General features: G+C 38.2%; 1 protein-coding gene across 3 annotated transcripts in view; it reads left to right on the top strand.

The window, feature by feature from the left end:
- The window catches only part of STARD9 (StAR related lipid transfer domain containing 9), a 130524-nt gene that overhangs the window by 92812 nt on the left and 25430 nt on the right, over nucleotides 1-12282 (top strand). For all 3 annotated transcript variants that reach the window (XM_042455973.1, XM_042456037.1, XM_042456118.1), the window contains 4 exons: nucleotides 203-285; nucleotides 2587-2693; nucleotides 8726-8916; nucleotides 9549-10014. In XM_042455973.1, the coding sequence (XP_042311907.1) occupies nucleotides 203-285; nucleotides 2587-2693; nucleotides 8726-8916; nucleotides 9549-10014 (847 nt within the window). The remainder of the gene's footprint in view (nucleotides 1-202; nucleotides 286-2586; nucleotides 2694-8725; nucleotides 8917-9548; nucleotides 10015-12282) is intronic.

The following is a 12282-nucleotide window of genomic DNA, read 5'->3' as shown; positions in this document are numbered from 1 at the left end:
CAATATGACATCCCTTTAAATATTTGAACAGGGCTATCATATCACCTCTTAACCTTCTCTTCTCCAGGCTAAACATCCCCAGCTCCCTGAGTCGTTCCTCATAGGGACTTATGCAAAGATTGATACTTTTACATATTGGATAAAAAAGGCAATACTAAATGCAGTTTTGTTCTCATTTACCTTTTCTCGTTCTTATTTTTAGGAGCTGTTATTATTCTGGGCAAAGCGCACAAATTTAGGTTCAACCACCCAGCTGAGGCTGCAATTTTAAGACAAAGACGATCAGTAAGTTCAGAGTGTGTTACATTTCTTCTTTTATAATTGCTTCATTGCTTATTAAAGTTATTACTATCCTATAAAAATATGGAGAGCTCATGTAGGGATTAGGAAATCAGTTTCAGCAGTATGTGACTGATACTTGCTTTTGCCTCTCTTTTTCATCACAATCAGGTCCTGAACTGAGTCTACAATGCACTGAATGGGGGTGAACAAAATGAAATTTATTCCAAAGAAAAAAGAGGTGGTCAATAAAACAGCTAGCCCAGAAACAGGGATTCCCTCCAGATGTTGTGGTATTTCCATGGAAACCATAAAGCTAGCTTGAGATGTTCCTAGAACTACTGTTGATTTTAAATGCTTTGATTGAAAGGCCCTGGCAGATATACCTTTGTCTGACATGTCAACTCTACCTAATCCTGAAAAAGCAGATCTAGCCAGGGTTGTAATGCACTCTACTTGGGCTACCATAGAAGACTTTTGGGAAACATCAGCTTAGCCAAAATGTGTTCACGTTATTGAGGAGGTATTAGGAATATGTTACTTTCTTGCTAAAACAAGTGCATTTACTCCTGGTTCGTTTATTGGACCAATTAAATGTCCTTTAAAACACTGAGTAGGATACCTAAATCACTCCCTTCTCCAACATAAGACACCCCCCCCCCCATATTAAGATCAACAGAAACCCATTTGTGTGTCCCAGATCCATGTTTCATCAAGATGAGGGACGAAAACCTTTTCACTGGTTTGTACACACACTCTCAAATTCCTTGCCATGGGAGGTCTAACTCACCTCTTCCTTCACATCCTTTTGTCTCCTTTTCAGTCTTTAAACAATTTACTGAAGCAGGCTTGGCTGTTTTTATATGCTGTTCTTAATTACTTTTATGTGTGCATGAGATCCAGTAGTAATAATTTCACACCAAGATGTCAAATGAGTGTTGAACTTAGCCTGGCTATAATTTGAACACATTGCTAATACCTTATTATTCTGAGTTGTTTTAGCAATCAGTGAATTTAATCCTTATTGACTTAATGGTATAGTCCTATTAATAAATATATAAATTATATAATTATTGAACTACACATTATTTTGTATTCCATGTGTGTAGCCCCTCACACATCAAATCTTAGGGCTGCAACACAAGAACATAAAATCTATAAGAGTATTTCACAAGACCTGCTCCTAAACATAGTGAAGTGAAATTAGAATTTTGGGGGAGAATAATACATCTCTTGTGCTTTAATATTTATTTTTCAATAGTTGTACAGAAATTGTTCCCTTTATATTAGGCACATTGAAATTCAGAAACAGTGGAAGAAACTTGAATGCAATACCAGACAAGTGAATACTATGTATAGACATGCAAAGTCATTATTTACTGTCACTACTGCAAAACTTTTTGATTCATGGCGTGCTTGAATAATGCCTAACCTAGAACATGAAGATAAGATTAAATTTTACGTTCCAGTGACTTAGATTCTAGGTTCTATGGAGCAGGGGACATATTCTTTAATGAGTAATGTAACAGGATCCTGAGAGTCTTGGATCAAATCTCTATTCAGCCATGGGTAGCAATAGCAATAGCAAGTACATTTCTATACCTCTTATCCACTTAAGTACACTGCTCCCTCGGGTTACGAAATTAATTCGTTCCGCGGCCGCTTTCGTAACCCGAAAAGCCTTCGTAAGCCGAAATGCCATAGGCGCTAATGGGGAAAAGCCGCGATTTCGTGCGAAAAAGCCGAAAAAAGCACCAAAATTTTTTTCGTAACCCGAAAAAACATTCGTAACCCGGAACAATTATTTCCTATGTGATTTTTTCGTATCCCGGAAATTTCGTAACCTGGGTATTTCGTATCCCGAGGTACCACTGTACTCCCTAAGCGGTTTACAATGTATAAGCTAACTGCCCCCAACAATCTGGGTACTCATTTTAATGACTTCAGAAGGATGCAAGCCTGAGTTGAGCTTCAGCCCTTGGCTGGTATTGAACTCACAACCTTACGGTCTGTGAGTGAGTGGCTGCATTACAGGCATTTAACCACTGTGCCACCAGGACAGGGTAACCGTAGGCAAGTCATCCTCTGTCAGTCTAAGAGAAATACAATGACAAACCTTCTCTGAATATGTCTTGCTTAGAAAACCTGCAATAGGGTCACCATAAGTTGATATTATATTTAAAGGTACACAGTATAAACAGCAAATCTTCCTTAGCAAATATTAGGCACATTGATAAAGAAGGTGAGTTTACTCTTCTAGTTTTTTACCTGCCTGCCTGCCTACCTCCTTCTCTTTTCTTAAAATAGATTAGTGACCCCTCATCTGTGGTGAGCTGTAGATCTCTTGACTGGCTAGATCTGGATGGAAATTTCCCTTCACTTTCCTATAGCTTTTCTCCACCTGAAACAAAAAGGTAAATAAGGATCTGAACGAGCTAAGATGCCATTTATCTGGATTCGGATTTTTCTGTTAAAAAGTTTCAAAAATAGAGTTGTATTTTCTTTAATTGCTTGTTAACAATATGGTGACCTAGAAACAAATTGATTTAGCATGACCATAATTGGTGCAGTAGTGTTGAGTGGTCTTTTGATGCAAGTTTGGAAATAATTTGTTAAAACCTTTGTTCCCCTAATTGGTTTTTTAAAAATATTTGAAATCTGTCATTTTAATAATTAAACATGAGTAGCATTATTTCTGAGTAAGTATAATTGTATCTTCTAACTTTAATTTATAGTGGTCATTAAATATCTTGTTGTTTTTTAATCAACAAATCAATGGTTCAGATTGTGGGGAGATAGAGCAAGCCATAGGCCACCTCTGGTTCCACTGCAATTTTTGCATCTCCAAGAGTTCCCATATCCCTACCCCAAAATAGCAAATAGTGTCTCCAGGTTCTTGGGATCTTGTGGATGATGTTGGTAATCTTGTCAGGCCTTGGACATCTTTTTTGGCTTGTAGAGTCCTTTATTTGTCCTGTAGTGTCCTCCTTTTCAAAACAGGAAGTCTAGTCAGTTCCTGGTTTAAACAAAGCCCTTTATAGGCATAAGAAAAGGGCAAGGGGGTCCAGAAATGATTGAAAGTGTGGCAAAATGATCAGTAGCACAATCTCCCTTATCCTGGAGGTCCCTTTTGGCTAATTAGGGGTAAAAATGCAAACATTTGGGGGTGATAATGGAGGTGATAATGAGGATTGCTCTCCAGGGTTCCATGGAGAATCAGTGCAGCCCACCAAATCCTTACACTTTCCCCCTATTGGGGTTTCAGATACCAGGGTATTGCACCGAGTCTTAGGGCATGCCTCTTTTCCTATGCTCCTCAGGGTGAGGGGAAGTAATTTCAGGGCAAGCCTTGAAACAGGGACGTAGCTAGGATTTTAGGAAGGGGGGGGTCCAGACTAAGTGCCACCATTATAATGGGGCTTGAGTGCAGTGGCGCAGCAGCACACACCATTCATTTTTCTAATGGAAGGGGGGGTCCGGACCCCCAGATCCCCCCCCCCGGCTACATCCCTGCTTGAAAAGTGTGTGTGTGTGTGTGTATTTTTCTCATTTGTTAGACCTTTTGATTTTTTAGTGGTGTATTGTGTACAGTGGTGGTTGATGCATTTTCTGTCATGCTTAATGATATCACTAAAGCCCTCCTCCTGTGATTTCACAAGGGATCGTAGGTCTCAGACACAGAAATCACAGTGCTTGTAATAGTCCTTATCTGGTGGCCTTATTCATTTAAACCAGGGGTAGGCAACCTGCGGCCCACGGGCCGGATGCAGCCCGGCGAGGCCTTGGGACCGGCCCCAGCCCGGTCCTGCCGCCGATTGCCGCCGGGGCCTTTGGGGAGCAATTGTCTATAGAAGCCTCAGAAACATGCATTTATATTAACATTTTTTTAAAAATCAGCAAATTTTTTTGCGTGTCCTCCATTTTTTAAAAAAAAGTGTCTTCCGTTTGAAAATTTTGTCCTACATTTGTCCTGGTTTATTTATATATTTAATTTTTTAAAAAATTTTTTAATTATTTATTTTTTGGCTTCGGCCCCCCAGTTGTCTGAGGGACAGCAACCCGGCCCCCGGCTCAAAAAGGTTGCCTACCCCTGATTTAAACTGTTAAGCAATGAAATAATTTTTATAATTATTTGCTGGTGTTTTAATTACCGTAATAAAGTTTCTTTTAATGCTTATATTTAAGTGCTAAAATAATAGTCATGAACTTTGCTCTTAATAGTAGAAATCAAATTTGTTTTGACCTGTTTGGGGGTCCATATATGGTAGAAATGCCCTCCACAGCCTCTAGAGGTAATTGTAGGGCATGTTGCAAAAATAAAAATACATTGACCTTTGCAGGCCACAAAAATGATCCTGGGAGGATGCATGCAGCAGAAGGCCACACTTTGCCCACCTCTGGTGTAAACAGTAAACAGAGATGACAGGCAACTGAGTATATTGTATATTGCTTGTTTTCACAGTCCAGTTTTTACAATTCACAATGAATTTTCTGCAGAGTGGTAAATAAATAACATGGTCCATAATTGAAAATGGTTGATTTTCAGACATGAAACTGGTTCAGGATTTCAGACAGTGGATTGCAGTCAGATTCTGCTCATCTGTGGGTAGAAGGACTTCACTCACAGAAAGTGCCACTGCCTCATTTTCAAGGAGCCCTTTCTTCCCCACCTCTTCACCACTGTTCACTCCATTCAGCAGGATCTTCTGAACTTCTGGAAGCACTATCTGGATAGATATGCTGTCCCATCTAGAAATACTGAGATATACAACAGTATAAGGATTATAAATTTGTGTGAAGCTTTCCTTTTCCTCTTAATCAAGTCCAAGCATGCATTCCAGCTGTTTAATAGAAAAAGAGCTTTAAGAAACACCAATTTCTGTTCAGAATTTTACAGTACAAGTCAACTGTAGAGCTATTAGGGTAAATTCCATATGTGGGCCTGCATGGTTGCTGTAGTTTTTTTACTCCTGTGTGTTATGCTGAGGTTATGGTGTAGTATACAAAACAGCCTCTTGATTGGATAGATGTGCTGTGGGGAGATGTGTTGGAGAAACATACGTCGGTGGATGGGCTTGTTATCTTGTAACTTTTTAAGTGTCAGCCTTTAGTGATTTGCAGGAATACTTGCAGCTTTGTGAAACCTTTTTCATCTTCCCTATTTCTCTTGTTTAAATCTGAAAATGGAATAAATAAAATGCACCTTATATTTAGGGAATCCTTAAGAAGAAATACATTTTCATATTTATCTTAAGTCTTTGCTTTTTAAAATCAATAAAGCTAGGTTTTTGATGTACTTTATTTTCTCTCTTGGTTGGATTTTGTGTTCTGAGCCTCATATGTTCGCAGCAAAATGTTCAGCTTCATTACCAGGCTGTTGCTGCCATAGCTACTGAAACTGCATTATGCTGTAGAAGCCGCCAGATTCTGCACCAGCCTTAGAGCTGCTTTAGGGAGAGAAGGAGTTATACAATATGATCTCATGAAGCTGATGACAAAACAGCCCAGAAAAAAATATGATTCTACGAAAGGTTGATTTAGTATGCTTACTTTAGAGTTCATGTGTGGAAAGAGAAGATGAAAAACAAGCCAGCTTTTTTTATACTCCTGGAAATGTTTCCAATAAATTGGTGTGGATAAGGTTAGTGGATTTTTAAAAAAAGGAAAACCTGTTTCCTTACTATTTCTTAACATCAGTACTAATGCTGCAATAATGCTGTTACTGTTTATTATATCTAGTTCAAAATATGTGTTGTATTTCATAAAGACACACAGTTCTCCTTAGTGCTGTGTTGGCTTTACATATCTTATTCAAAGAAGAGATTTAAGATTCGAGAAACAAAGCAAGGTTATCCTTTGTCTTTCCCTGGATAAAATAGTTTTGTTTGCTAGCAAGGCTGCATTAACTGAATTTGAAAGAAGGTAAACCTAAGTAAGGAGGAATGTTTCTGGATTATTGAAATGCAGAGATTTAAGAGTACCTGAAACATTTATACCAGTATGTGGGAAATGATGTTTCTGTGAACCTGTAAAATAGCTGTATGGGAGCACTGTGTGATGCAAAGGCCTGCTTTTAGAATGGGAAAATATTACTTATCATTTTTGTCTTCAAATTCCTCTTTATATCGGATGCTTTCTGGAAAGAGGTACAGAACATAAAATTTCTACTAGTGTCATTAAAGTTAATCTATAATTTGTTAGCCACAAACAACAGGCTTATATATCATGGCAGTCTAAACATTGTCATTCATGTTTATTTTTTAAATCTCAGAATTGATTGTGGATTAAATGATACCATAACCAGGTCCTTCCATTTTTAGGATGTCTGGTATTATTGCAGTAGAAGAGCCTTAGGCATTCGTCATTGCCAGTGTGATGTAAATGTCAAGTTGGATGAATCTTCATTACCTGTCTCCTTATTGCAGTGGTCCTAGTGCTCTGACTATAAAAAAGATGCTTCTTTCTTGGTTTAAGTATTTGAGCTTGCTAAGATTAAAAAATATTGTTAGGAAAAAGAGAAGCATTAAAACCAGTGACTTCTAAAGTTTAAAGCAAACACTAAAGGCTATAATTGTCTACATATAGACCATAAATAACTGAGGGAGCAAAAGGTATAGGGCCTTGCCCTGCTGTCATCCCAGTATGTGCTAATACATTTATAAGAACTGTTTTTCAAAGCTTGATCTATGAATAGTTAGAAAGGCCTGTACCCTATGTATTATAGTGGCCATTACCAATTGCTTTGGTAACCATGTATGTGACTCTTATGCACCAGTACATATTTCATCAGATGGAGCTTCACCATGTAAAAGATTGGGGTCTAGTAGTGGGTTAACATCTCATTTAGCAGCTATCAAAAGAGCTGTTCTGGAGTTGGTCTAATTAATTTTTGAACCTGACTCTTTTTCTTATTTAAATTGAGTGTTTATTTTAAATAGCTTGTTCTGTTTTGGAAAAGATAACAAAATAAAAAGAATATAAATTATAAGAAATAATTAAAGGAGATTTGTGACCAATTTAGCCCTGTTGATTTGTACAAACTTTAATGGGGCTTAAGCCTTTTTCTTTATTTTATTTTTCTAGATTAAACGGGGCTATCTGAATAAAAAGCACTGATAGAAACATGACTTCAGGGCATAGAATGATTTTTGGATGCTAAAATTTTCATAGCCTTCAAGTAATTCAGGAATTAGTACTGCTATACCATAATTTATGGTGGTGAGAAACAGTATTCACAAGTTGAATCATAGAATCATAGATTTGAAAGAGACCTCACAGGCCATCCAGTCCAACCCTCTGCCATGCAAGAATACACAATCAGAGCACCCCAAACAGATGGCCATCCAGACTGTTTAAAAAGCACTAAAGAAGGAGACTCCACCACACTCCAAGGCACTGTAGAAATAATACAGTACTGAAATAGTATTGGCAAATGTTTTCAGTGGATATGAATGGATTTGGCTAATACTGTGCTACAAAACCAGTCAATCTGTAAATAATAATTGTTGGATAAAAGCTCCCAGCATTCCTTATCACTGGCTGTGGTGGCTAGGGCTGTTGAGAAGGTCAGTGCAACAATATATGTGCATTGCATGATTCCCACCCTGAAGATAAACAAATGGTAGGATTGTGGTGCTTAACACAAGGAGCTTTTTGGTAGTGATTCTTTTCAAAATTCTACAAGTTTCCATTTATTTTTGTTAAAGAGCCCAATGTGGCGTAGTGGTTTGAGTGTTGGACTATGACTCTGGAGACTAAAGTTCGATTCCCAGCTCGACCATGAAACCCATTTGGGGTGACCTTGGGCAAGTCACATGTTCTCAGCCTCAGGGGAAGGCAGTGGCCAATCACCTCTGAAGAAACCATGCCAAGAAAATCTGATGCTAGGTTCAACTTGAAGATACACAACACACAATAAGACAGTCTTTCTTGGAATTTCTTTTGCTGGGTTAAAACAGATGAGCAAAAAGTAAATTAAATACATTTGTTTCTAATATTGAATTTTAAACATTTACATTAGAAAATATAAACAAAACTTGAATTTTTCTTATTTAGGTGTGTTAAAATTAACACAGAAAGAACATTTTATTTTTTGTTTACAGTGAACCTCAACACTTAATGAGATCAGAGGCCATATTGCAACATAGCTTAGTCAACTGTAAATCACAGAAAGGATTGCATGAGGATACTGCTTTTGATCCTTTTTTATTTAATGCCTCCAATGAGAATTCTGACCTTACTGTGACATCACACACGTGTGCACATGTGCGTGCACACACACACATCCTTCCTGTAAGCCATCCTCTTTGCCATACTTCAGTGTGCCTGAATCTTTCATTGTACAAACTGACACTTCTAAAGCATATATCTGATTTAAGGGAAAATACATGTAACACACAAATATGTTGCTTTCCCTGACTAAAATCTTTGTCAAATTTTCTAACAGTGAACAGAGAGAGGCTGTGCATAAAGAATGCCAGCCAAAGCAGAAAAGCCAAGAAATTCTCCAGAGAAACGAAATTCAACAGCAGCAACTGTATGTTGAAGAATTACAGCAGCAAATCTTGGATGGAGAGATTAAAGCAGAGCAAGAACTAGAACATGAGCAAGCAGTAATCAATCAGCAGATCAAAGAAAGTAAGATCGTTTTCATTCTCATTTCGACTAACAGTGTTGCTGATCCAATTTCTACAGTTAGCTGTTAGTGGGTTCTTTCACTCCTTATTCTTAATGTGAGGGTAGCAGGGTGAATATAAATCAATGATTTTTTAAAAATTAAAAATAATATTTTTAATTTAAATTGGATTTTTAAGATTAAATGCTTTTTGAGGGAAAATCTATCTAAAGATAGTTTTCCATTTAAGATACATTATAGTCCAAAGGTTATTCGTCATGAAATTGAGATTAGTTTTTAATTAAGTAGCATGAGAATGTGGAATGTTTATTTTATTTTATTTTATTTTATTTTATTTTATTTTATTTTGGTAAATGAATTTCATGAATCCACTCACAATGTCATGCTGTTCTTGAGGTTTCTGTAAGATTATTGGGCAATTTTTCTGTCTAGAGGATATTACAACAGATGCTTGGTTTTACTATTCTCAAAACTGAATTTTTGTCTGCAAAGATCACAATCCCATTGTTCTTTTGCAATTCTATGTACACAGAGTTAATTATTCTGTCAAACAGATAATATTTTCAGTAAACTAGGAATATGGTAAAACTGACCAGCCATCCTGGTTGTTGTGCTTTGTTTTGTTTATTCTTAGACCAGCAATGGCTCATTGATGAAACGAAACGTCTAGCTGCCCAGCAGCAGCAGGAATCTGCTGTGCAGACAGATGCCAAATCATATGCAGAAGCTGGAATCCAGAATATATTGGAATCAGAGATTGGCCCTTCTGTGACTGAGCAGAACAAGAAGAAATTGGTACAGCTAGAACTTCTGCGAAAATACTCTTTGAAGAAAGCAGAAAGACATTTAAGTCGGAAGAAGGTTAAATTGCATTTGGAGAGGATTGTGAAAAAACAAAAATTGCTAGAAGCCAAGAAAAACTTGGAACAGTTAGAAGCTACATGCTGGATCAGTGAGGATAATGTGAAACACTCCAAGTCATTGAACCAAGTTACCAGAGCCACTTCCTGGGACTACAAATACTCAAACCCAGAATCAAATTCAAACTCCTTAAAATGCAGGTGCAGTGCTGTTTTAAATCCTCAGCTCCCCCATTACAGGTAAACAATTTTTCAGTTACCTTGTCTGACCTAGGACAGTTTTAATTAATAAATATATCAAATAATTTTTTATTGATTAATCAGTGGCACTGAGTCACTGGAGATCAAACGGAGAAAAAGGATGGGATAGAAACGGGATCTTCCCATTCTTATCATGCAATTGCACGAAAATTATCACACAACATCCCACAACACTGTGCTCATCCCGTCCTTCTCCCATCAATAAAGTGGAATGGTCCCATAACTTTTTATTCACGGGAAACTTCCATGAATAAAAAGTTATGGAACTATTCCACTTCATTGACAGGAGAAAGACGGGATGAGTGTGACTTCGCTGGACATCTTATGATAATCTTCATGCAATTGTGCAGTAAGAACAGGAGCATCCCATTTCTGAGTCTTTCTTAGCATAGTTGAGAATTAAGGTGTTTTTTTAGAGGTTCATGTTATTTAGCTCTTTGGAATGTTCCCCCCCCCCCTTGGAGCAGTTTTAAAAAATAAAACATGTTAGTTGTTCTTACTTTATTGTGACTTTGAGAGTGAATAATGAGGCCTGGAATGTTTTTACAGAATTTCATAGAAGCATAGAGTATGAAGAGACCACAAGAGCCAATCCAATCTTATCCCCTGCCATGCAGGAATACACAATCAAATTTTAAGGATTAGGAAGTCCCAGCACAGGAATCATAGAGGTGGAAGAGACCACAAGGGCCATCCAGTCCAACTCCCTGCCATGCAGGAACTCACAATCAAAGCATCCCTGACAGATGCCCATCCAGCCTCTGCTTAAAGACCTCCAAAGAAGGAGACTCCACCACACTCCAAGAGAATGTGTTTCAGTGTTGAACAGCTCTTACTGTCAGGAAGTTCCTCCTAATGTTAAGGTGGAATCTTCTTTCCTGTAGCTTGCATCCATTGTTCCATGTTCTAGTCTCTGGAGCAGCAGAAAACAAGCTTGCTCAAACCTCAATGTGACATTCCTTCAAATACATAAACAAGGCTAACATATCACTTCTTAACCGTCTCTTTTCCATGCTAAACCTACCCAGCTCCCTAGAGAAGCCATAAAGGGAGAGGGAAGGTAATTGGGTGACCTCATATCTTCCTCCTCTTCTACATTCCCCACATCTTGCTCTCAGTCATTTCCACTCCCTTCCATTCAAACTCCATCTCTTGAGCCCACTGCCATATCTATTCACTGACTTGCTTTGGAGCTGGAGCTAGCAACCCTTCGTTCTCTATACCCATCAGTAATTTTTTCCCTCACTAAAACAATAAATGTACACCCTTGGTTGATCAGAGGAATCATACAGCAGTAGTCTGCCTTGATTTGAGTAATGCTTTGTCCTATGTCTGTGTATTTTTTGATGTAAACGTAGAGGTCCATTCCTACTGAAGCTCTTTCCACGTTCTATGTATTTCTCTGGTTTCTTCCCTTTGTCAGTTCTCTGATGTAAATGTAAACTATAATTTTCTGTGGGTTTTCTGGGCTATGTAGCCACATTCTGGAAGAGTTTATTCCTGACATTTTGCCTGCCCCCCTTCTGAAGATGCAGCCACAGATGCAGGCAAAATGTCAGAAATAAACTCTTCCAGAATGTGACCACATATCCTAGAAAACCCACAGAAAACTATGGATGCTGGCTATGAAAGCCTTCGACTTCATAAATGTAAACTGTCACTACAACAAAAGCTCTTTCCACATTCCATGCATTTATACAGTTTCTGTCCTTTATGAGTTTTCTGATGTAAGTGCAGATGGCCACTCCAACTGATGCTCTTTTCACACTCCGTATAACTATATGGTTTCTCCCTTGTGTGAGTCCTCTGATATAAACGTAATATGACACTGTGAGAAAAGGTCTTTCCACATGCCCTGCATTTATACGGTTTCTCACCTGTGTGGATAGTTTGACATTTAGTACATGCTTGTCTATCACTGAACATCTTCCCATATTCAATGCATTTGTATGGTTTCCCTTATATGGATTCTTTGGTGTACTAGAGACATCTACCCTCACTGAAGCTCTCCCCACACTCCATGCAATTATATGGTTTCTTGCTTCTTTGATGTGAACATAGGGGCCCTACAGATCGCCCCAATCTGGTGCTTTGCTGCTCTAAAATGAAGCAGCAAAATGGCACTCCTTTTTAGAATGGCAAAAAGCCACCCTTGCTGTCATGTTGGTGGTTTTCCCCGATTCTTCAGTGTAGCATGTCTAAACGCTGTGCTGAAGAAGCAGCGTGATGCCGGCCACCATCTGGTCA

This window comes from Sceloporus undulatus, chromosome 1, assembly GCF_019175285.1.
Source record: "Sceloporus undulatus isolate JIND9_A2432 ecotype Alabama chromosome 1, SceUnd_v1.1, whole genome shotgun sequence".
Lineage (NCBI taxonomy): Eukaryota > Metazoa > Chordata > Lepidosauria > Squamata > Phrynosomatidae > Sceloporus > Sceloporus undulatus.
This window is presented reverse-complemented; position numbering and strand designations above follow the sequence as displayed.